The sequence below is a fragment of the Mesoplodon mirus genome (assembly GCF_964341445.2).
Source record: "Mesoplodon mirus genome assembly, chromosome: 1".
Lineage (NCBI taxonomy): Eukaryota > Metazoa > Chordata > Mammalia > Artiodactyla > Ziphiidae > Mesoplodon > Mesoplodon mirus.
Window position 1 is genome coordinate 220,037,186 of NC_138976.1, and position 26,434 is coordinate 220,063,619.

A 26,434-nucleotide genomic window follows, 5' to 3' on the forward strand; every position below is an offset into this window, starting at 1 on the left:
TTTATGTTTCTTCTTATTTTATTCTTACAGCAACCCTGAGGTAGGCAAAATACCAGGTTACAAATGTCGCTTTATTTCATTTAATTTTTTTGCGGTATGTGGGCCTCTCACTGTCGTGGCCTCTCCCGTTGCAGAGCACAGGCTCCCGATGCGCAGGCTCAGCGGCCATGGCTCACGGGCCCAGCCGCTCCGCGGCATGTGGGATCTTCCCGGACCGGGGCACAAACCCATGTCCCCTGCATCGGCAGGCGGACTCTCAACCACTGTGCCACCAGGGAAGCTCAAATGTCACTTTATTGATAAGGAAACTGAAGCCCCCAAAATTCAATGACTTTCCTGAGAGTCCGCACTGGTAGGTTTTTGGCCGAGCTGCAGAAAGTACCTTCAGTAGCCTGACTGTAATTTGGTGTCACCTTGGTCTGGTACACGCCGGGCTTCCATTTCTTCATTTATGAAACAAGGAGGTTTCCCAGATCTCTTCAGTGTCTGGCCTTCTCAGTTCTCTGCTTTTCCGATTCGCCCTTTGCTCCCAGCCACATGTACACATTCTGTTTTCTCATGGTGCTTTCAGTAGGACGTGACTCTGGTGTACATAATACGGGAGAAGCTGTTCTAAGACCCTCCTGAATGCGCCCCGGAGGCTAAGGGCGATCGACTGAGCTTGTTCTGGGGCAGGCCCTGTGGAGACAGACGTAAAAGCTGCTGCCTTTGTATTTGCATTTTCAGATTGGTGATATTAAATTAATGGGGTTTCCAGCCTGGTAGGGGATCATTCATTTTCTCAGTTTATCTGTGCTTTGTCTCAAATTTCATGTACATATGGAGAAAATCATCACTAACATTTTTGACTGTCATTTCAAAGTGCTTGTTCTAGAGTCTGCAATAATTGGTGGCTTTTATCTTTTCTTTTCTTTTCTTTTTTTTTGGCCTCGTCACCACATGTGGGATCTTAGTTCCCCGACCAGGGATTTAACCTGAGCCTCCTGCAGTGGGAGCATGGATGCTTAACCACTGGGCCACCAGGGAAGTCCCGGCTTTTATTTTTAGATTCTCTATTCCTCAATTATGATTTCTGTCCATAAGATAGATGCCGCAAACTCAGCCCAATCTTAGATCTGACCATTTTTATCTTAGATCTGTCTCATTTTTATTTAATAAGAATGCATACCAAGAAGAACCTGAAAATAATACCTTATTTGATTAGGGGAAGGTGTTCTGGACTTGTTAGTAAGTTAATTTTTTTTACTTCCTCCTTAAAACCCTGCCGTAGTTGCCCTCTGATTTTTTTCTCTTTTACTTTTCCTTAACAAGAAAGAGATCAGTTGAAAAGAATAGAAACTAGGAGAAGGATAAGCATGGTAACATTAGGATGTGTACTTTCAGTGTTATACCCAGATGGAGAGTGCTGTAGTGAGTCCACGATTGAGGCATCCTTGGTATTCTGAGTAACACCCTGACGCCTCAGTTGAATCACTGCAGACATGCTTGGAAGGGGCAGCAAGAAAATGGTTAAAATACTGAACTATTCCCCGATTCTCGTGCTGTTTCTAAGGGGAGCTTTGTACTTAGCTGCCTGCAGTGAAATGCGTTTGCTGTCCTTAAGGACATCTGCCCTTCCTTGTCCAGCTTTACCTTGTTAGGACTGTTGAGGCTAGCTTGTTCCGTTACCTGTACAGACCTTCCTGACCCCCAGTTTTCATTGAATGACTTCCACTGTCCTGTTGGTGAGGGCAGTTGTGTCCATCTTTGAGGATGTGCCTGCCACCATGCCCGAAGTGGGAAGCCAGACCGGGCAAGAAAGGGGGAAAGGGAAGGTGACTGCCATTTACCCTGTGTCTACCAGGGCTTGTCGTCTTCCTAGAGGCTCTGCTACATTCTCCTCTTGGGAAGAATATACTGGTGCCTCCATTTCCTACATAGACAAACTGTGGGGAAACACCTGGTGTTTGTAGAACAAAGGCTTTCTATTCTGCAATTTTGAGTTGCCTTGTGTTAGCTTTACATGTTTCATGTAAATTTAATTTCATATTAATTTAAATGAGATGGCTTGGAGGTAATCCTTTGGTACCCGTGAGGAAATAAATAAACCATAGTTGAGTTTATATCTGTGAAATACCTCTCCCATTAAAGATGTATTTATCTGTTCTAGCCACAAATAGATGTAATCCTTAAAATAGAGATTTCTAAAGAATAACCAATGAACCGGTCCTTAAATCTCCTAACTGGTCATTAAATTCTAAAGGTCTAGAAAACGAAGTTAAGAATCCTGTAAGACGGGGCTTCCCTGGTGGCGCGGTTGTTGAGAGTCCGCCTGCCGATGCAGGGGACTCGGGTTCGTGCCCTGGTCCGGGAGGATCCCACATGATCCCCAGCGGAGCGGCTGGGCCCGTGAGCCATGGCCGCTGAGCCTGCATGTTCAAAGCCTGTGCTCTGCAACGGGAGAGGCCACGACAACAGTGAGAGGCCCGCGTACCACAAAAAAAAAAATAAATAAAGAATCCTGTAAGAGCTGCCCCTGTGGAGTTACTGCTGGTGACAAGTAGAAGCTGTTGTCCTCATCTGACAGCCCCTGACCTGGATGACCAGTCTGGAGCCTAATTGGAATGATCAGCATAAAACCACATTTTTTTTTTTTTTTAACTCCTGGGGTCATACTTCCTGTTGAATCTGATTGTCTCATCCTTGTAGTAGACTCGAATTAAAGAGCCAAAGAAAAAAGTCCACTTGGCCTTCTAGGACATTATTGCATTGACCCCAGGGTGAAGATAAAGACACGATGTGCCTTTTTAGTCTTAATAGTTCTAATGGCAGATCAAGATAATAATGAAAAAGAAGAAGTTTGATCATCTTGATAACATTCTGAATAGCAGACAGCTCAAGTCAGGACCTCGTTCTGTGTTTGCTGTATCTTTCTTTCATAGACGCTACCAAACGCCTGATAGAAAACGTCATGTTTTAGTTATTCTTCAGGGGGTTGTAATTTGAGGATTCATGAAAAAGCCTAATTGATCAGAAAGATTAACTACTAGCAGCCCATCGACTTTTCATTGTCAAAATCGATCCTTGTAGTGGGGCCTATCAGACTATTCTTATTCTGTTGGTTTCTTGTTGCATAATGCTAAGACCTCAAATTTCTTCCCTTTTTTCCTCTCTCATGAAAGTCTGGTTTAAAAGAAAAGGCCAGGCCAAATCAAAGATTTGGTAAAATGCAAACTGCTTTACATTTGTAGACACACTGTCTTATCTAGTTGGCTCTGCAAAATTATACTTTTGCGATATAAACAGTAAGCTGCTCGGGGCAGAATTCCAGCAGCTTGTCTTTCCCAACCTTGCACATAGCAGCCAGCAAGGCGGTTCATACACAGCGACTCCCTTCTCCTGTTTAATTTCCTCAGACAAAACAAGACATTGCGGTGGTGCCTGCTGATTCCAAACGACACAACTTGTTTCTCTTGCCTCTTATCATAACCTCGTGAATAAGAGGCTGTTGGAGCCATAGGGTCCCTTAGAGTCATCTGGTCCATGCCTTGTTTACAGATGGGAAACTGAGGCCCAGACGAACTCATCCAAGGTCATGCATGTGTAACTGATAGAACTGAGTCTGCTTTGTTTAACCCAAAGGGTTTCCTTTACTTCTCCTTTCTCCGTCTTCCTCTGTAACAGTTATTCACATTCTAGGGAGAAAACATGATCCACTGAGCATGTGAGTTGTATGCCTGTTTTTGAAATAGCACAAGATGAGCAGACAACATGATCACCAACCTGTGTTGGGGTGGCCAGAAAGTTTGTTTGGTTTTAAGTAAAAATAAAAGACATTTTTCATTTTCACCAAGAACTTCACTGAACAGTGTATTCACTAACAGAACGAACTTTTTGGCCAACCCAGTACGATAAAGAGTGTTTGGGGAAGTTGGGGGTCTCGTTTAATGAGAGAATTCTAAGGCAGACAACATACTGAGACACTATCAGGTTCTTTTCTTTGCTGCCAGGCTCTTCCAGGGCATCCCTTTGGCATCGTGGACCAGCCTGGTAAAATGGGATGAATGGGTCTTCACAGGACGGCGTCAGTAACAGCTCTGCTGCTGGTAAAGCGGGACTCCTCGGGTCAAGGTGCTGACCCCTTCTGAGTCTCAGTTTCCTCATTAAATAATATGGTAATTGGCACCCACTCCATACAATTACTATATTCCATATGGAAGTGAAATCATAAACTACAACGGAAATGAAGTGGATTAAGCAGGGGGATGGGGAGGGCGTGGTTCTAAAGTGCATCGTTGGGCCTCCCTGGTGGCGCAGTGGTTGAGAGTCCGCCTGCCGATGCAGGGGATACGGGTTCGTGCCCCGGTCTGGGAGGATCCCATATGCCGCGGAGCGGCTGGGCCCGTGAGCCATGGCCGCTGGGCCTGCGCATCCGGAGCCTGTGCTCCGCAACGGGAGAGGCCACAACAGTGAGAGGCCCGCATACCGCAAAAAGAAAAAAAAAAAAAAAAAAAAAAAAAGTGCATCGTTGGTGTAAATCGATGACATTGTAAGTGACTGGAAATCTTATTAGTACTTCTGCCCAAAGACATGCAACAGGGAGTACAAATGCCCTCTAACTGGTGACTTGTCACTCCAGTGGAAGGCATTGCTGAAGAATGTGTTTCCCATGTGAAGCTCTTTGAAGGCTTGGGTTGGAAAGGCAGATTCTCTCGTATAATTAGCAAAAGAGAGGCCAGAGAGGTGATCTGATAATCCCTTTCATGAGTGGTGGGAAACCACAGCTGCTGCTTCTGAGGGAAGCAGAAGTACCTTGAAGTTTGGGGAAGAAGTGGTGAATGACTGAATCGATTGGTGGGTTTTATAAAGGCCACTCTTGTGCCTTGAGCACCTTCTTTGGGCCTCATCCAGTGCCTTGGAATGTGAAAGGCACAAAGTCATGTGTAACCAGGTCCCCATTCATGAAGGGTTTACCTTCTGATCGGTGGCAGATGATAACACAAGATTATCTGTGATCTAAAGCCCAAACTGTGTTAAAGGAAAAATTGCGGGACTTCGGAGAAAAAAAGAGATCCTTGCAGGGTGATAGGGAGTCAGTAATCATTTGTCGAACTGCATTGTGCATGTGAGCTTTACGGTGTGAGGAAGTAAGAGATAAGCTGTTGTTCCAGGCAGAGGTAAACCGTGAGCTGAGCACAGAACTTAGGGGAGGTTATGAGTCCTGACCGGAGCAGAGGGTGGGATCTGGCAGATGATGGAGGCAAAGGTGGATAACTACAGCCAGGATAATTTCGGGAGCACTTTGATTGTCAGGCTCGGGAATCTAGGATTTAAGGAAACATAATAGTCTATGGTGTGTGTGTGCGTGTGTGTGTGTGCGCGTGTGTGTGTTTACAGCAGTCCTTGGTAGGTGTTTGTAGCTTGGAGCTACGGTGCCAGGTGCTGCCTTTGAGAGCTTCTGCTTACTTTGCTGGTGACTAAGTGTGAGGAAGAGGTGAAGCTTGGTGATTACACAACACATTGTGACACAGCAAGCTCTCTACTTCCTGATTCCATCTGCTGGCGGGGCCAGTTTGGGGGGAGGCCGTGAATGGGGGCTCCAGGGATTCAGGGATGTGAGATCTACATTTTCTATGGAGACCCAGCAGTATACCTAGTGGGCAAAACGTTTGAATCAAGTAGCAGTTAGACGAAGGAAGTGAACCTCAGTGGCTCAGTAGCTGTGGCCTCGTGGCCCACGAAGAAGTCTAGGAACCAGGAACTAACTCCTTCTGCATGCTGTGCAGTTTCTGCTAGCCCACTTCATCAGCCTGGTCTTAGTCTGAATTCATATTACGGTCCACAAGCTCAGTAGTAAACCAGTTCCAGTATCATCTGTCCAGACTTCTGTGCCAAGACTACAGAAGAGCACATATTTGGGTGATTCTCTTCAAAAAGAGAGGCCACTTGGAAAACATGGGGCTAGAGGTCTGCTCCTTCTGTTCTGGGATAGATTGACTGTGAGGAACCTGCAGTCAGCCTGCTGATCTCGGTGCATCGCAGGCTCAGGAAAGAGCAGTAGGTACCATGATTGGATTGGATCCCTTTCTTCCCTTTCTTAATGAGCCTTGTGGGATCTGGCAGATGGTTTGATGGATTGAGTGACCAGCCTCATGTGCTCATAAGAGCTGCAGAGATGGGGAACATCGTGGGTTCCTCGGATGGTCAGGTCAGTGGTTAGAACCGAATCTCTAAGGTGGTTCTTTTTCCCTGAAAGGATGCAGCTCACTCATCATGAGAGAGGGCAAGAAATAAATCTACCTTAAAAAAAAAAAAGCTTCATCGAAGTCTAATTTATATACCATAAAATCCACCCACTTTAAGCATATAGTTCATTGATTTTTAGTAAATGTGCAGTGTTCTGTGACCATCACCACAATCCAATCCAGTTTTAGGAGGTTTACGTCTCTCTGTAAAGCTTCCTGGTGTCTGTTGTGCTCTGTCGCTATTCCCACCCACAACCCACGAAACCATCAGCTGCCCTCTGTCACTGAAAGACTTGCCTCTTCTGGACGTTACAAGGAAATGGAAGCCTAACGTATGTTTTGTGCATGTGACTTTCATTTCGCATAATGTCTTTGAAGCATCCGTGTTGTAGCATGTGTTCGTATTTCATTCCTTTTTGTTGCTAACTGATATTCCATTGTGTGGACAGACCATATTTTACTTATCCACTGATTCTTCAGTGGATGAATTGTTTCCAGTTTTCAGCTGTTGTGAATAATGCTTCTCTATTGGTTTCTTGTGGCTGTCCTAACAAATTACCACAAACTTGGTGGCTTAAAACAAGAGGATTTTATTCTCTCGTAGTTCTGAAGGCCAGAGGTCTAAAATCAAGGTGTTGACCGGCTGTGCTCCTTCTAGAGGCTCTAGGGGAGATTCCGTCCTTTGTCTTTTCTAGCTTCTAGCGGTCGCGCCAGTCCTTGACTTGAGGTCATGTTACTTCCACCGCTGCCTCTGTCCTCATGTTGCCTTCTCTTCTGTGAGACTCTGAAAACTCCCTCTGTCTCTCATCTGGGTACGTGTGATTTTGTTTGGACCACACCCTGAATTTCCAGATTAACCTCCTCTCCATATCCTTAACTAACTCACACTTTTTGCCCCCTGAGGAAGCATTCACAGATTCCAGAATCTGATGTGGATATCTCTGGGGGGCTATTATTCTGCCTACCGCAACAGCTATGAATATTCACATGAAGTTTCTGTGTCAGCATGTTTCCATTTCTCTTTGTAGATAACCGGGCGCGGAATCGCTGGGTTGCCTGTACATTTATGTTTAACTTTTTAAGAAACTGCCAAACCGTTTTCCAAAGAGGTTTTGTCATTTTATGTTCCTACTAGCAATGCATGAGGGTTCCAGTTTCTCCACATTCCTGCCACGTCTGCCTTTTAAAAATTAATAGCCATTCTGGTGGGTGAGAAGTTGTATCTCGTTGCGGTTTTAATTGGCATTTCCCTGATGACTAATGGTTGTTGGACGTCTCTTCTGGTGCTTATTAGTCATCATATATGATTCTCGGTAAAATGTCTCTTCAGAGCTCTTACCTATCTTAAAATGGCATTGCCTTCTTCTTTTGGAGTTACAAGAGTTAGTCTACTGTTTTGTATGATTGTGGTCCAGTCATTGCCAGTCCTAAGGACTCTGGTGATGGAGGTCACCTTGGGGGCACCCCATTTCCCCATGGTACTTAGAGCTGGGGCGAGGCAGCCACCCAGTGCTAGTCTATTACTGGGGGGTAGGTGGGACTCATACGTGGTCCGTTGGCTGCCAGTTACTGTGTCAGGGAAGCCGGAAGACGGCTCGCCCTATGCCCTAGAGATCATAAGCTCAGTGGTGTTGTAGGCTGATAACTCTTATCACCATTTTAATTAAGGAGTTGTTTCTGTAATAATATATTTACTATATCTCTTCCCGTACTAAACTATTAAAAATCCCTGGTATAGGGACCACATCTCTGTGTTTCAACACTCTGTCTCCAGTCTCTAGCACAGTATGTGGTACATAGTAGGCAACCAACCAATATTTGTTGGTTGGAAGTATGACTGTAACATACCAGTAATGGGAGTCCAGGAGGATGCTCTCTGCTTTCCAGTGGGCGATTCACCTGAAATGATTAAGGAGAGGGTTATTTGTTAGAGGAGTGGTTCACTAACCACTGAATGTGCTCTGTGGTGACTCGTATTTTTTTTTTTTTTAATGTGTTTGGTGACTTGTATTTTAACTGCCACTGATGCCATGATTTCCCTCTTTTATTTCTCCTTTCCAGCGATCTATAACTACAATGCCTCTCAAGATGTGGAGCTGTCCTTGCAGGTTGGAGACACGGTTCACATCCTGGAGATGTATGAGGGTAAGTCTGGATGGCCTTCTGCCAGACACGGAGCAAGGCCCAAACAGTAGAAGTTACTTATTCATAAGGCACTTAGAGCAAATATCAACGTGCTTTACATCTGAAGTGATGCTAGTAAAAATCCAAGAAGTGCTTAGGGTACACAGTTTTGGACTGTGGGTGATTTCAAAACAGCCAGCTGAGTGCATGAGCGCAGACATACCCAGACACCAGAATCAAAATATGTGACTCTGGGGAATTCCTTGGTGCTCCAGTGGTTAAGACTCCACGCTTTCACTGCAGGGGGCATGGGTTCGATCCCTGGTTGGGGAACTAAGATCCTGCATGCTGCGCCGTGTAGCCAAAAAAAACCAAAACCAAAATATGTGACCCTGCATTTTGTGAGGTTTCAGTGCTGTTATACGTATACCATCCTATTTAATTCTTACGGCAATCCTCTAAGGGTGGCAGGGCAAGGGTTTTTTTTCTAATTAAGAAAAAATATGTATTATTGACTCTCAAAAATATAGAACTCTTAAAAATTACACAAGTTAACCCATGCTCACTTTTTTAACGTAGTTGAGAAAACTGATGTTCAGAGTAAATAAGGTGCCTCACGTCATACAACTAGTGACAGAGGCAAATGAGATGAAGCACTGTTGATTTCCAGTGACTTCTCATGAAGCAAGACCTTAATACATGAAAGATGCTATCTCTTCATAGGTACTGAAAATAAATAGGAAAAGCATATAATTCAACTCGTATTCTAAAAGGCAAAAACATTTATTTCTTTGTAAAATTCTCTCAGATAAAATAGTTAAATAAACGGATAAAAATTCCCCCAAAAATGTGACTGGATGCAGAAGGGCCTGACGCAGCATTGGCTCCAGAGGAGACATGTGTGCCTCTGGTCTGGCGGGAGCTCGAAGGAAGCCCAGCTGCTGAAGTGGCTCTTTCTTCTCAGCACTAAATGTTCCCAGACTCGGGGAGAAATGAGGGAGAGACTTACTGGTGTTGCTGAGATTCCTTCAGAGAATTAGGTCAGGCGACTCTAGGTCTGGAAAGCCTACTAGTATATTTCCTGCAACTAGGTTGGGCTGGGGAGGGGGTCCCAGTTAACCTGTAAGTGGGCTGTTGGGCAGTTACCCAGGGCTCCCGGGTCATCTGAAGAGCACAGGTCACGTCTGCAACCCCCTCCCCTGCCCAGCCGCAGGCTTCTCGCTCCAACTCAAGCTCTCTAAATCCTAATGGGACTCATCCACGTATCCACATTTCTAATCCAAATGCCCAGAGCACAACAAACATGTCTCTAGGCCCTTAACATTGAGGATCAAAGCAAAGAACATTGAGGGTCCATTGATTCTCTCTGAAGATTGGGGCGGGAATGAGGTGGGGAGCTAGGCAGATTTTTCTCATAGGGTAAGGCTTGTTAGGACAAGAACTCTGGATTTGCAGGGTCTGCCCCCCCCCATGTAAATGGTTCTGATGATGGCATGGCAAGGGTGGTCGTCTAGAACCTAGTGCGGCTTCCAAGGGCCAGGCAGACAGACACAGGATGGGGAAGAGGAGATGGGAGGTCCGAAGGAAAGGAAGTAGGGCTCGGCCATAGGAAAGCTAGGCCGTCTGCCACATTGCACAGAAGCCTCTGCTTTTACTCTTCCTCCCTTTAGTTTTAGGCAGAGGGCTGGTGGTTTGCATTATCCTTCTCCCCTTCACACACTTCAGAGTGTCTTCGTGCGGCTTCCAGGGGCAGGGGAAGGGAGGGAGGGCTGTGTGGATGCTTCCCACTCTATTCTTTTTCTTCCTTTTTTTTTTTTTTTAAATAAATTTATTTATTTTATTTTTGGCTGTGTTGGGTCTTCGTTGCTGTGTGCAGGCTTTCTCTAGTTGCTTTCTCTAGTTCTCTAGTGCAGGCTACTCTTTGTTGCGGTGCGCGGGCTTCTCATTGCAGTGGCTTCTCTTGTTGCGGAGCACAGACTCTAGGTGTGTGGGCTTCAGTAGTTGTGGCACGTGGGCTCAGTAGTTGTGGCTCACGGGCTCAGTAGTTGTGGCTCGCGGGCTCTAGAGAGCAGGCTCAGTAGTTGTGGAGCACGGGCTTAGTTGCTCCACGGCATGTGGGATCTTCCCTGACCAGGGCTCGAACCCGTGTCCCCTGCATTGGCAGGCGATTCTTAACCACTGCACCACCAGGGAAACCCCTCTCTTCCATTTTTATTCTCACCATCTTAGGTCCAGCCAAACATTGATTCCATGGCATCACCAAGACACTAGGGATAATCTACTTATCTTCTTCTTCTTTTTTTTTTTTTTGCGGTACGCGGGCCTCTCACTGTTGGGGCCTCTCCCGTTGCGGAGCACAGGCTCCGGACGCGCAGGCTCAGCGGCCATGGCTCACGGGCCCAGCCGCTCCACGGCTTGTGGGATCTTCCCGGACCGGGGCACGAACCCCTGTCCCCTGCATTGGCAGGCGGACTCTCAACCACTGCACCACCAGGGAAGCCCTCTTCTTCTTTTTTTAATATAAATTTATTTATTTAATTTATTTATTTTTGGCTGTGTTGGGTCTTCCTTGCTGTGCACAGGCTTTCTCTAGCTGCAGCGAGCAGGGGCTACTGTTGCGGTGTATGGGCTTCTCATTGTGGTGGCTTCTTTTGTTGCAGAGCACGGCCTCTAGGTGCGTGGGCTTCAGTAGTTGTGGCTCGCGGGCTCTAGAGCTCAGGCTCAGTAGTTGTGGCGCATGGGCTTAGTTGCTCCGTGACATGTGGGATCTTCCTGGCCCAGGGCTCGAACCCGTGTCCCCTGCATTGGCAGGTGGATCCTTAACCACTGCACCACCGGGGAAGTCCTACTTATCTTCTTGAACTCCTTTACATATTGAAACCATAGTCTCTTCAAGCCTTACTAGGTCATACAGCTTTGTCTGGGGCCAAATTAATCTACTCTACCTAGTCTTTATGGACACACATTTTTCCATTATACTGGTAAAAGGCACATGTTCAGTTTCCATGGGCTTGAAAATAATGTATATTTTACAATTACTGGGTGCAAAGTTCTGTAGAGGACAATTAGATTATGATTTTGTCACTTTTTTTTTTCAAATTTGCTATATGCTAACCTTCTTTCTGCTTTTTCTGTTGCTGAGAGAACTGTGTTAAATCTTCCACCATGTTTGCAGTTTGCGTCAGTTTACAGTGATGTCAGTTTTTTGCTTTCTGTATTCTCAGAACTATTTTTAGGTGCATACAATTTTAGAATTGTTATATTAGACAATTCCAACTTTTAATTCCTGTTTGTAAAACTTTTTATCATTATCTTCATCTGCAGTAATGCTTTTTTCCTTAGTCTTTTTTGTCTGAAATTGCAGCCGATTCACTGGCAGTGCCAGGCTTCCCTGACCTCACAAGGCTGTCAGAAATGCTGCTTAGCCGCTCAGGACTCTTCTTAATTTAGCAGATGCCCCAAGAGGAAAGCAGCCCCCAATGCTGGCCTTTCTGAGTTTGTTATTTTTCAGATCTAGACCTGGTAATTCTTTACTTTACCATGTTAGCGTGTGTGTGTTGGGGGGGGGTATTGTCAGGCTTTTCTAATTGACCTGCAGAGTGTGGGAGGGAAGAGCACAGAGTTGATCTGAAATCAAGTAAATGATACCTTTTAAATACGTTTTCAAAATTTTTTTTTCATTTTTATGTGACCCCAATGTTTCTTGAAATAGTTGATTGAAACACTTTGTCCTCACATGATTCATATTAATGGTAATTTTAAGTGTGCATATTATTTTTACTTAGTAATCTCCCAGTCGACCAATGAGCATTCCTAAAAGTAGCACTCCTATGGACCAAGCTAATGTGGTCACCAAGCTTGGTTGAATATAAATGTAAACACGCAAACACGTCTGTTTCAAATACCTTCTGGAGTTTGAGTCCAAAAGCCACAGTGCATCTAATATATTACAACTTAAACAGCCGTATACTTGCCAGAAGTGCTGGCCCAGTTGACAGTCTTACAAAAAACTGTTACTTGATCACTGCTGCATCTGGTCTATGATGATCCAGGTGCTGTAGGTCCTGACAGCAAGAAGCCAATTTTCTTGTTAATTGTTACCATAAAATGCTTGGGGGGCCAGCCACAGAATTCTTTCATTTCAAAAAAGGACATGAGGGACTTCCCTGGTGGTCCAGTGGTTAGGATTCCGTGCTTCCAAGGCAGGGGGCACGGGTTTGATCCCTGGTCAGGAACTAAGATCCCACACGCTACAAGGCGTGGCTGAAAGTAAATAAATGAATGAATGAACGAATAAATGAATAACAAAATTTAAAAAAGAAGGATGTCAGTGCCTGTTCTGTAAAAGTGGACATGTGTCAGGGTGTGAAAGGGGAGATTTAGAGCGTGAGCTTATTCACTTCATTAACTGCCAAGTGACAGGTCAGCTTTACAGAGATGATTATACTGGCTTAAGGTTTAAACTAGTGTTTATTTTATGGGATTAATTTTTTTAATGGTGCGTGCATTGCCAGACGCAGTGATAAGTACTTCTATCTGCTAAGTACTTTGAGTTCTTGGCTGGGTTCTCAAGTTTCTTGATTATTCAAGGCAGTTCAGGACGCAGTGAGGGCAGGAGGGCTTTGCAGACATTAAACATGATGGAAATGCTGAGTAATAACTTGTGTTCAAGCCCTCCTCCCCCATCTCCTCTTTCCTTTAGAAAAATAAACAAAGTGGAAACACCCACAGTACTGCCAGATGGAATTGAAGGGTGGTGCTGGCACCATTTCATGGCCCTGGCGTGCGAGGCGGGGGTTGTGTCTTTCAGCTTCCTGTCAGCGCTGACTCCAGGGGTCCCACCCCGCCAGACACCCTGCCTTTGAGATATTTGCATACCAGACCTGGGTGGGCTCTTCTGGTGTGGACATGAGTTCACCTTTCTGGAACCCGGACTTGAAAAATTCTTTTCTGCCCACAACAGAATACCACTTAGGACTCTCCTTTTGCTGTTTTCCTCCCTGTGGTTGAATGAATGATTCCAGAAGTGGTAGCTCCTTGAAGGCCTTCTCCTCCTGCATCGGCAGGGCCCGTGCCTAGCATGGCTCCCAGTATACAGTAGGTGCTCGGCAAGCCTGTTGTATGAGTGAAGATAAATGGGAGACCAGGGCAAGCCTGTGGGAGCAAAGCAAGGTAGTGTGGAGAGTAAGGGGGATGGGGCCACCTCCACAGCACCCCGGATAGAATAGGGCAGGGCTGCTTTTCTCCTTCTATGAGACGCCAGCATTGCCCTGCCTTGTGCAGACCACATGATGGATTTGGTTACCGCGTGAGCTGCTTTTTCCAATAACGGCTTTATTGAGATAGATCTCAAATACCATCCAGTTGACCCATTTAAAGTATACAATGCAATAATTATTTACAAAGTACTCTATTCACAAAGTAGGGCAACCATATCACTATCTACTTTCAGAACATTTTCATTATCCCCAAAAGAAACCCTCTACCCATAAGTGGTTTTTACCCCCCAGCTCCAGGCAGCCACCAACCGAATTTCTGTCTCTCTCGGTCTGCCTCTTCTAGACGTTTCACGTAAGTGGAATCATGTAATGTGTGGTCCTTTGTGACTGTCTTCTTCTACTTAAAAGGATCTTTTGGGGGCTTATCCATGTTGTTGCATGTGTCAATACCTCATATCTTTCTATTGCTAAAAAATATTCATTGTAGGCATAGTTCACATTTAATTTATTCATCAGTTGATGGACATTTGGATTGTTTACAAGTTTTAGTTATTATGAATAATGCTGCTGCCATGAACTACAAGTTTTTGTGTGGATGTATGTTTTCATTTCTCTTGGGTGTATCCTTAGGAGTGGAATTGCTGGATCCTATAGTAACTCTGTGTTTAACCTTTTGGGGAACTGCCAGACTGATTGCTTGAGCTTTGGCTCCAGAACAGGAGACCACAGTCCACATGAGAGAGTTGCCATTCCTCATCCCTTATCACCGTTCCTCTCTGTAACCTTGCCCCGAATGTCATTTGTTACTAAAAATAAGGGAAGGGAGTAGAATTGACTGAGAAACTGTATATTGCTCTTTTTTTTTTTGCAGTACGCGGGCCTCTCACTGTTGTGGCCTCCCCCATTGCGGAGCACAGGCTCCGGACGCGCAGGCTCAGCGGCCATGGCTCACGGGCCCAGCCGCTCCGCGGCATGTGGGATCTTCCCGGACTGGGGCACAAACCCGTGTCCCCTGCATCAGCAGGCGGACTCTCAACTGCTGCGCCACCAGGGAAGCCCTATTGCTCATTTTTTATAGACCACCAAGAATTGTTTGCCTTCAGAAACTTTTTCAGGGAACAGAAATCCTCAAGGACTAAAACAAGTGTCCTTGCCTTTCTTCTGCTTTGGCACTGGCCTGCTTGTAGTCACTGCCACGTCTTTGCTTCTTTAACCAGAAAAGAGTTGGCAGTGAGACAGCTGTTCTCCGTGTGAGTGTTCTTTCCCACCCCAGATCCATGGGCATGACTGAAAAAGCACTGATAACCTGGGGGAGGTTCCAGCTGTGGTCATTTATTCATTCAACAGGACTCGCTGAGCAAGTATTATGCTCTTCTGTGCCAACTACATTTATTGACCGCAAGAGATGTTCTAGGCATTGAGGTCACCTGAGTGACACAATGGCAAGGTTTCTGCTCTCACAGGGATTTCATTCAAGAGATGGACAAAACAAGTGAACAAAATATGTGAACAAAAGCATTCAGATACTTATAAGTGCTATGGGGAGAAAAGGATGGTGTTATATAGACCAGAGGCGGATGAAAGTGATGGAGAGTGAAAGGAGAAGGACCACTTTAGTTTGCATGGCTTTGTCCCTGTCTTATCTAAGGTAACTGTCCGTGGGCAAGACATTTGAACTCTCTTTGTGTCATGGTCATTTCCTCTAAAATCGGATCACTCTTTGAACTGAAAGTGATTACATGCAAGTGACTTGAAAAGTAAGGTTTCAGCATCCCTGCTGCCATGAAGCTCTCCTTTCCTGTAATTATCCAAATTCCAGTCACAGGTGATTTCAGGCTCAGGGTTTGTTGTTCCACCAATGGGTACTGGTTTCCTGCCTTTGATTCATATCCATTGTTTAACTCATTTTCAGCTCCGTAAACCACTCACAAGCTTTCGAGAGAGGGTGACTGGTGTTAACAGTGATTTCTGGGGGTAAACAGCACAACTGGCTCCTGTTGGAAATAACAAAATGAGATAATGTCTCAAAGGCGTTCCAAGCTCTGCAGAGGCAGGTACGCCATAAAGTGTTATATGATTTCAGTGTAATTTGGTAAAGACCCAGAGGAGAGCACACATGATTGTATTGGAACCAGAGGAAACAGGCAATCCTGAAAAGTTGAAATAAAAAGGAGCATTTGTCTGTATATAGGAGGTCCTCAACATATATATTTCTTCTGTGTGGAATGAGGTCAGTTTTGAAATGCACCTTAATCAAGAAATCCACTACCTTATGATATGAAAAGGTATAGACATGGATTATGACTTGGGCTCTACATGTGTTGAGTCTCATCTTTATAAAGCAAGCTTTTTTGAGTAAGCACAGAGGGCAGTATTATGATGGGTAGGTAAAGTTACATGGCACTAAATTTTAGCTCCATAGCTGACAAAACTTTCTAACAGAGGCATAAAAGAGAAGAGAGTGTATTTGAGGACTTTTTTTCCAAGAAGAGGCTTAATAGGCATCTTTCTGAGATGTGGTATTAAGAACCCTCCACTGGAAAAGGGAACCTTCCTGCACTGTTAAGTGGGAATGTAAACTGGTGCAGCCACTATGGAGAACAGTATGGAGGTTCCTCAAAAAACTAAAAATAGGGGCTTCCCTGGTGGCGCAGTGGTTGAGAGTCCGCCTGCCAGTGCGGGGGACGCGGGTTCATGCCCCGGTCCGGGAGGATCTCACGTGCCGCGGAGCGGCTGGGCCCGTGAGCCATGGCTGCTGGGCCTGCGTGTCCGGAGCCTGTGCTCCGCAACGGGAGAGGCCACAGCAGTGAGAGGCCCGCGTACCGCAAAAAAAAAAAAAAACGAAAAATAGAATTACCATATGATCCAGCAATTCCACCCCTGGGCATATATCCAGACAAAACTATAATTCAGAGAGATACATGCCCCCTTATGTTCATAGGAGCACTATTCACAATAGCCAAGGCATGGAAACAACCTAAATGTCCATTGACAGAGGAATGGATCAAGAAGAGGTGGTGTATGTACACGGTGGAATATCGCTCAGCCATAAAAAAGAATGAAATAATGCCATTTGCAGCAACATGGATGGACCTAGATGTTATATGAAGTGAAGTAAATCAGAAAGACGAAGACAAATACCATAGGATATCACTTATATGTGGAATCTAAAATACAACACAAATGAACATATCTACAAAACAAAAACAGACTCATAAATATAGAGAACAGACTTGTGGTTGCCAAGGGGGAGAGGAGTGGGGGGAGGAAGGAGTGGGAGTTTGGGATTAGCTGATGCAAACTATTATATATAGGATGGATAAACAACAAGGTCCTACTGTAGAGCACAGGGGACTATATTCAATATCCTGTGATAAACCATGATGGAAAAGAATATGAAAAAAGAATTTATATGTGTATAACTTTACAGCAGAAATTAACACAACATTGTAAATCAACTAAACTTCAATAAAATTAAAACAGAAAAAGAACCCTCCATTGGATCCTATGATACAGTAAGGTCTTATCAAACCTTTTCAAAACTGATTCTGTGATTTGAGAAGTTGTCATCTCCTACTGTCCTGTGCAACAGTGAGTCGGCCTGGCAGTCTTGTCATCCCTTTACTGTTCCTCTTTTCTATTCACTTCCTTCTCTCTTTGGTCAGCCATGCCCAATGACCATAAGAGTAGTGAGAGACAAAATCAAAATTGATTTAAAAAAGTCAGTTCTTGACAGCATGTGTAAAAGTTTACTGGGTTTAAGCTGAAATAAGGCATTCGATGTATTTGTAACTTTCATTTACTTTTGTTACCCCATTAGTCAAGATAATTGAAACTTTATTGTAATTCAGAATCCATAACCTCACCGTGTTCTAGTTAGAAAAACAACTGCCTTTCTCAAATGTAAATGGCAGTGAGCCCAACAGCTTGGATTTTACGACAAGCATTGCGTGCAAACGTTTTGGCTCGAGCCTTGAATGCAAGGTAGGCCTTGTGGCATTTTGGTGAGTGTGCCGATCACTTCCCACATCTGTTTGACCTTTACCTTAAGGACAGCTGGTCAGCTACTACTCCTGGGGACACATGTTCCCGAGATGTGTTTTTCCATAGACGTGTGTGGCAGTAGGAGGGTGTTTACAAAAAAAAAAAACTAATTAAAAAGTAGAGCTGGTGAAAAGTCTCATCTCAGGTTTAATCTTTAAAAATTTTTATTAGCGTATAGTCGATTTACAATGTTGTGTTAGTTTCAGATATACAGCAAAGTGAATCCGTTATACGTATAAGTATATCCACTCTTTTTTAGATTCTTTTCCCAGGTAGGTCATTACAGAGTATTGACTAGAGTTCCCTGTGCCATATAGTAAGTCCTTATTAGTTATCTATTTTATATATAGTCGTGTGTATATGTCAGTCCCAATCTCCCAGTTTATCCCTCCCCCCACCTCAGGTTTAATCTTATCCAAAAGAGAATGCCTTCTCTTTTTCCTTTTGAGATACACTCGAATGTTCTTCTAACATTCCATCTTGAAAATTTGTGTTATTTGCGTATAGGCAAGTGTAGAATCTTCTAGGATCAGGTTCGGAACCGTTTTCTGAGTGGAGCCTTCATTCGGTTACTTCGTCATGAACTGGTACTTGGCGTTGGCCCATTTGGGCCGCGGCCCACGTGCTGAAGGAGGCAAGCTCAGCCTGAAAGCAGAGATGTACTGGGGATGCCGTAGAGGAAGGTTCTCGTGAGGAAGCCTCTGGTGTTGGTCTCCAAGGGCTCTTGGTGGGATCCAGGGGTTCAGAAGGCGGCAAAGTGATGAGCAGGCTCCTTGCGTCCCAGGCACGTACGTGACCACTCAGGGTGTCTTCTCACCTCTGAATGCTGGGCCTTCACATTACTTGGCATGTAACTTTTTTTTTTTTTAATAGATCTTTATTGGAGTATAATTGCTTCCCAATACTGTGTTAGTTTCTGTTGCACAGCAGTTCAGCCATATGCACACACACTGGCATGTAACTTTTATCAAAAGTGACTTAGGGGCTTCCCTGGTGGCGCAGTGGTTGAGAGTCCGCCTGCCGATGCAGGGGACACGGGTTCGTGCCCCGGTCCGGGAAGATCCCACATGCTGCGGAGCGGCTGGGCCCGTGAGCCATGGCCGCTGAGCCTGCGCGTCCCGAGCCTGTGCTCCGCAATGGGAGAGGCCACAACAGTGAGAGGCCTGCGTACCGCAAAAAAAAAAAAAAAAAGTGCCTTAGGTGTCTCATCCCCATTGCAACCTATAGCCCATCAAACCATCCTGGGACTGAGTAAGAAGACTCTGAAGGGTTCTTGGAAAGAAAAAGGCCTAGAGGAAAGTTCAAAATTGATTGAGGGCAAATTGGAATTAGACGTTTCTCCTCTTGCCTGTATCTGGAGAGAGAAGGATACATAGATGCCTCTGCTCTGCTCATGGTAATGTCACTAATTTATGATCTTTAAAAGCATATAAGGAGGCCTAGACATCATAAATATTAACCCTCTGCTAGAGCACCCCCACTTTATTCAGCCCACGGACGCAAATCATTCAATAGAAAGTGTTGTAAGAGCAGAAAACACGCTACCTGTAAAACTTACGTGCTACAAAGGAGTCTTACAAAAGCTCGAGAACAGCAGTTCTTTTCCTGGCCTCACCTCCATGTGTAATTCAGGCTACACCTAGGGAAGGACAAGGCAAGACAGGGAAGATTCTCGTTAAAGATTATTTGTCTAACCCTTATATTCTGTATAGGCATCCTTAATGATTGCCTTTTGAACAAGAGTATTAAATGTGTGTGCATTTCACTTTGACAAATGAAATAGATTTTTTTTTTTTTTTTTTTGCGGTACGCGGGCCTCTCACTGTTGTGGCCTCTCCCATTGCGGAGCACAGGCTCTGGACGCGCAGGCTCAGCGGCCATGGCTCACGGGCCCAGCCGCTCCGCGGCATATGGGATCTTCCCGGACTGGGGCACGAATCCGTGTCCCCTGCGTCGGCAGGCGGACTCTCAACCACTGCGCCACCAGGGAAGCCCATGAAATAGATTTTAAATACCTGTACCTAGCAATTTAGCCCGTCTTTTAAATGACAGGAACAATGTACACTAAATTCCTAATCTTGAATGCTTGTTTAGTTTTCACCATGCAGGAATAAGCATCTGTTGTTATCGTTGGAAACGAAGGGTATGGGTCAGGGGGACTTTTTCTTCTTCAATATGTGTTACTGGCAGATTCATTGCCCACTGAGTGTTTAACCAGACCTTAGAGTCACCTATTCTGGTGACCTTTGAGTTCTCCTTAGGCTGTATCCAGTCTCTGCTCAGGCCCTGGGGTGTCCGGCCCCGTGTTTCTTGTTTGTTGTAGCCACTGTCATATGGTTTTTCTATCGCCCAAGTTGTTTCTTCTACTTTTTCTTGTTCTCGTTCCCTTAAAGTCATGTTCCCTACCCTTTGCTTGGGGCAGGGAACTTATTCTGTTGGAAAATAAAAGTATGTCTTCTTATCAGCCCCGAGGGCTCTGGGGAGAAGCTACCCCCAGCTTGATTCCAGCTTCTGCTGTGTTTGTCATCGGTAATTTAATAATAATTTAGAGAGGTTCTGGTCTTCCTTCCAGAGAGCACAGAGACATGCCTCAGAAAAAGAACTCCACATAGAGTCTCCTACTGTCATCAGCATAGGAAGCAGATGATGGCCGTAAGAGTAGGAGCCGGTCCCTGGATTATGTCCTGGGGTCCTTACCATTCCAGCTCTGGCGTTTTCCATTCCTCTACGTGCCAGGCATTGAGCAAAGGGCTTTCAGGTACTGCATCTCAGTGCTTACAGTCCTGGGAGGTCAGAGTTATTGATGCTTGTTTAATAAATGTGAATATCAAGGTTAGGAAACTTGAAGACATGCACACAGCTATGAAATGGCAGAGCTGTGATTCCCACCCAGGGTCCCATGGAATCCAAGGAGAGTGTGCTTTCCATGTCCCAAGGCCTTTGAGGAAATAACACTTCTATTTTGGACATAACGGACAGTTTGCCGCAGTCGGTTAGGTTCTTCTGCGTTTTGAATGGCGATCAGACGAGTCTCCCGTTGCCCCAAATGTATCAGGGTGTGAGCTCTTTCTGGACTTAACTTCCCTCCGTGGCTCTTCCATGCAAACTAGTCACTCTGGCCAGCGGTCTCCTCCCTGCCCTCTGAGCTCACTACGTGCTTGGACCCGCTTCACCCCCCCCAGTGCTGGGTGCCTCATTTGCCCTCCACACACACCTCCTCCCCGGCCAGTTTTCAACAGCTGGCTTCCTCTGAGCAGGTAGCCATGTCTGTATTTGGGTAGCAGAGCAGAATCGCCCCCGCCCCAGAGAGATTGGTCCCCCTCCTGCAATCCACACGCTCCAGGGAAGCATGACGGAGGCAGTGGGCAACCGTTACGGATGGTCTGTCCAAGCCTCTTAGGTCTGGCAGGTGGGTCTGGGATGAGATCAGCAGAGAGGTCTCTGGAAGTGTCTCTGACCACCACCACCCCCCCCCAGCCCGTGGCAGTCTCTCCCTCCCTGCGTGTCTGTGGTTGTATAGCTCGGGTCCGCAGCTGTGCCCTCCCATCTGAGTTAGTAAATAGGGCACGTGGATCGGACCCAGTGGTCTTTGGCTCTGACGCTCTGGGAAGGTCCCACGTGGTTCATATTCTTCCTCTTGCTTCTGATGTTTTGCCACCGGGACTCTTAACGCTGTCACCACTCTTGGGTTCCACCTCTGCTTCTGTCACTGCTTGTCTTATCGCACCCCTGGCGGTGTCTCCTCACCCCTGGCCGTCCGGGTCCACAAAGTGGGGCCCTGCGGTTCACGTTTGGAGTCTAATGCTGAGGTCTCACACTTTCACGTTTAAGAGGCGTTCCACTGAGGAACTTGGAGCAGGTTTCTAGGGGACCAGGTGGAAGGGGTCTTAGGTTCAGGGCGGGGTCACACTGGAGGGCTTTCCTCACTTCAGCTGATTCGTCCTCTGAGCGAAGGCTCACGTATTTCCAGCGCCTCTGCCCGGGATGAGTTTCCTATCTTCCTGGAGCCTCCCTCCCTCCTTCATCTCTCGCCTCTAATCTCAGTGTCCTTCTCAGGCAGCTTAGGTGGTTTCACGGAAAAAGCAGTCTGCACTGAAATTCCAGAAATCCTGGTTAACTAGACAGGCAAGTTTATATCTCCCCCCTCACCTGTGTGTCTCTGTTTTACTAGCAATTAGATTAGAAAGTCTTCCAGATCAGGAGTTGGGGTTTATTAGAGGCCCAAACTCCTTGAGTGAGGCCCCCCACCAGAGCCCAGCATAGTTCCTTATAAAAGCGAGGCTCCTTCAATGTATCTTTTTTTTTAAATAAATTTATCTATCTATCTAGTTATTTATTTATTTTTGGCTACTTTGGGTCTTCGTTGCTGTGTGCGGGCTTCTCTTGTTGCGGAGCATGGGCTCTAGGCGTGCGGGGTTCAGTAGTTGTGGCACGTGGGCTCAGTAGTTGTGGCACATGGACTCTAGAGCGCAGGCTCAGTAGTTGTGGCACACGGGCTTAGTTGCTCCGCGGCATGTGGGATCTTCCCAGCCCGGGGCTCGAACCCGTGTCCCCTGCATTGGCAGGCAGACTCTGGACCACTGCGCCACCAGGGAAGTCCCCTTTAATGTATCTTGCTTGATGAAATGATTCCTCAGCCACAAACGTGTACCCCTTTCTCATCCATCTTGCAAATATTGGTGTGATGATAACAAAACCAATAGAAGAATAAGGTACAGCAAATTCATTCCTACTACTGAGAAAGCTACATGTTGCATCCATTCATTTTGGCTTGCTTGAAGTGGTTGTATAAGTTAGAGAAACGGACCACAGAAGAGGGGAATTAGAGACAAGAGCCAGGAGGACGAACGGCTGCCAGGATTACTTTGCTTTAGAAAAGAAAGAAGGAAAGAAAAAGCCATATCTAGAAAATTGAAAGGGAATGGGCAAACCGGAGTCCGTAGGTTGATTAGACTGGAGGAAATTCTTTCTTCCCTCTCACTGAGCTTCAGGGGCGTCTGTGAGGTCACAGAGAGATTTCCCACTTTTGTGGGGTACGTTTGGGTATGTCACCCCTCCGTTCTGTCGACTGTGACTTGGACCCACTCCTCGCGCTGGTCCACTGCCTGGACCAGGTGTCTCCGTTTGTCTGAGGAGGTGTGTGCTGGTTGAAAGGAGAAGCCTTACCGTCACCCTCCATGGTAGGCAACGAGAGCAAACCTCTGCCTGTTAGCTATGGAGTTAGATTTTATGAGGTGAGGAAATGGGGGAGGAGAAAGCAATGTTTTGGTGGAAGGATGTTTGAGAGATCAAAGCCTTAATTACTTGAAATTAATAGTTGAAGAAATGGAGTCCCGCAGAGCTAGTGAGCGCAGAACCAGGATGGAGACCCAGGCCTTTTGATTTCAACGAATCTTCCTTATAAGGAGCACTGCCTCTTCTTTTCTGGCCTCCTGGGCAGGTGCTCGGGCCCCACCCCACTCTGCCTACTGGGCATAGGATTCCCGGGAGAGAGGTGAAGGGTGTCTCAGACCTTGCAGTCAGATCTCACCCCAGAGGAGCAGATTTTAGTGGACCTTGCATCAGTCTGTTCCATCCATGGCCACTAGCTCTAGGAGTTCTCTCTCATGAATATATTCATCAGAAGTTTATTGAGTGTCTGGGCCTCCCTGGTGGCGCAGTGGTTGAGAGTCCGCCTGCCGATGCAGGGGATACGGGTTCGTGCCCCGGTCTGGGAGGATCCCATATGCCGCGGAGCGGCTGGGCCCGTGAGCCATGGCCGCTGGGCCTGCGCGTCCGGAGCCTGTGCTCCGCGGCGGGGGAGGCCACGGCGGTGAGAGGCCCGCATACCGCAAAAAAAAAAAAAAAAAAAAAAAAAAAAAAAAAAAGAAGTTTATTGAGTGTCTGCTGTGTGCCAGGTACCGCAAAGACAGGTCTCTTCCTTGTTCATTCAAGAAATAAAAGATGGAAACCACATCTCTTTCTTTTCTGCTGACTTGCCGTGCTTGTGCATGTGGGGTTTCTATTGAGAGGATTCTGTGGCCAAGCTTCCCTCCTCTGAGAGGCAGTGCCTTGAGCAAGTATCCCATTTGCCCCATCTCCCCAGCAGGGGAGCTGGGGAGGCAGCGAACTATGAACTGGGCAGTAGGAGACCTGTGCTCTGACCCCCAGCTTAGCTCGTAAGTCACTGCTTGACTTTGGACAACCTGTTCAGTTCCTTGCCTGGGTTTCCTCTTTTTGAGGTGTGGGTAAGTTTCCGTGAACTCTGAGTTCTTTGGAGCTCAGACTTCCAGCAGTTACTGGATGTGCCTGTCTCAAAGGCACAAAATTGATCAGATCATTAACCCAGATGACTGATTTGTCTCACAAAAAGTTACAAAAGAATAGAATCGTCTTTTACCGTCTTTGTATCCCTCCACTTTCTGCCTTTGGACTTAGTTTCAAAAGCCTCACTGAGATGGTCCTTGCATTCAGAAAATGGACATCCTGAACCCCCAGGGCTCTGTGCTGCCTTCAGATAAAGATGCAGCAACCAAGCCGGCTGTCCCGGGAGGGGTTTGCACCCAGTGTGGCTACTTCTCAGCTTCCCTAGAGGGAGGGACCTCACCCATCTCTCTGAGGGACACTTACTGGGGCTGGGAGGGCAGGCTGTGGCCATGGAAACCTGACAGGCTTACCTGGCCCACGAGGGATGGAACTTTGACCTTGGCCTAATTAACTGTGCTTCACCCAGGGAGCTACCAGGCCAGTGACACTTAAAAAAACAACAGGATTTAGCACCTGCTTCTCGTCTATGGACCCTCCCCTGACACACACACAGTGAGGGTACATAGAAACAACGGCTCCCTATCTGTTTCTTGCCTTTAATTCCCGGGAGGTCAAAAATTATTTATTTATGATCTCACAACAGTGTGAATGTGTTTAATGCCAATGAACTGTATACTTAAAAATGGTTAAAATGTTAAATTTTATGTTATGTATAATTTACCACAATAAAAAAATAATTTATTGATGGAGGGGGCAGAGAGGAAACAAATTTATCCTGGGACTGCAAAATGAGGAGAGATTTTGCAAAATGCTCTATGCCTTACACATCTAAATGGTGCTTTTATGGTTCAAAAAGATCTTCAGAGTCCCAGTCAGTAATTGCCTTCAGCATATTCATACCCCTCCCTTTGTGTGCCAGTCTCCAAGCATTACCATTAAAGGGCCTTTTGTAGCCGCATAGCACAGGGAGATCAGCTTGGTGCTTTGTGACCACCTAGAGGGGTGGGATAGGGAGGATGGGAGGGAGGGAGATGCAAGAGGGAAGAGATATGGAAACATATGTATATGTATAACTGATTCACTTTGTTATAAAGCAGAAACTAACACCCATTGTAAAGCAATTATACTCCAATAAAGATGTTTAAAAAAAAAAGGGGACCTTTGTATTTCATTATTTGTTTAGGATCTATTTCCTTCCTCCTTGAAGACAGTGTCTGGCAGCTGGGGTTGAATAAGTGTTTTTATGTATAATAAATGAGTGACCACATTAGCAATGTGAATCTTCAGCTCCAGTTGCTTGTCCGCAGAGAGAAGTTTCTAACCACATACACTGAAGTAACCCCACCTCCACTTGTCACTCTTCTTTTTTTTACTCGAAGTATAGTTGATTTACAGTGCTGTTAGTTTCAGGTGTACAGCAAAGTGATTCATTTAAACATACATATACTTATGTATGTATTTATTCTTTTTTCAGTTTCCTTTCCCTTATAGGTTATTATAAAATACTGAGTAGAGATCCCTGGGATATATAGTAGGCCCTTGTTGGTTATCTATTTTATATATAGTAGTATGTAATGTTAATCCCAAACTCCTAATTTATCCTTCCCTCCAACCTTTCGCCTCTGGTGACCATAAGTTTGTTTTCTAAATCTGTGAGTCTGTTTCTGTTTTTGTAAATAAGTTCATTTGCATCATTGTTTTAGATTCTGCATGCATATGATATTTGTCTTTCTCTGTCTAACTTACCTCACTTAGTACGATAATCTCCAGGTCCATCCGTGTCGCTGCAAATGGCATTATTTCGTTCTTTTTTTATGGCTGAGTAATATTCCATTGTATATAAATACCACATCTTCTTTATCCATTCCTCTGTCGATGGACATTTAGGCACATCTTGGCTATTGTAAATAGTGCTGCAGTGAACACTGGGGTGCATTGTCACTCCTTCCTTCATAACTTTTAGCCCTTTATGAAATGACTATTCATAGCCTTGTGTGTTCACATGTATATGTTTTTCTCTTCCTGTTATAAAACAAGACCAAGAAGGATGGAGATGTTGTAGGTCTTGCTCTTCTAAGCATCTGTTTGTTGAATGAATAAATGAATCTCCAGTGTGTGTTGAACTTTTGGAAATAGCAGGACTCGTTCAGAATCCATTTTGGAGCACAAAGTGAGTGAGATTAATACTGTCATTGGGGCACAGAACAAAGTAAAAGCAGTGGAGAAACTGGAGTCAAAGCTCTGATTTTTCACATGTGACTCAAACTGGTTTCAAGGTAGTTTCCAACAAAAATGTTCAGTAATATTTGAGCAATGCCTTTTGGTTGAATTCTGTGTCACTTTTTTTTTTTTTTTTTTTTTTTGCGGTACGCGGGCCTCTCACTGTTGTGGCCTCTCCCGTTGCGGAGCACAGGCTCCGGACACGCAGGCTCAGCGGCCATGGCTCACGGGCCCAGCCGCTCCGCAACATGTGGGATCCTCCCGGACCGGGGCACAAACCCGTGTCCCCTGCATCGGCAGGTGGACTCTCAACCACTGTGCCACCAGGGAAGCCCAATTTTTTTGTTTTTTTAAAAA

General features: G+C 45.6%; 1 protein-coding gene across 1 annotated transcript in view; it reads left to right on the forward strand.

Moving 5' to 3' along the window:
• The window catches only part of DOCK5 (dedicator of cytokinesis 5), a 215,655-nt gene that overhangs the window by 52,648 nt on the left and 136,573 nt on the right, over positions 1 to 26,434 (forward strand). Inside the window, exon 2 of the mRNA XM_082624873.1 lies at positions 8,286 to 8,369. Within this exon, the coding sequence (XP_082480999.1) occupies positions 8,286 to 8,369 (84 nt within the window). The remainder of the gene's footprint in view (positions 1 to 8,285; positions 8,370 to 26,434) is intronic.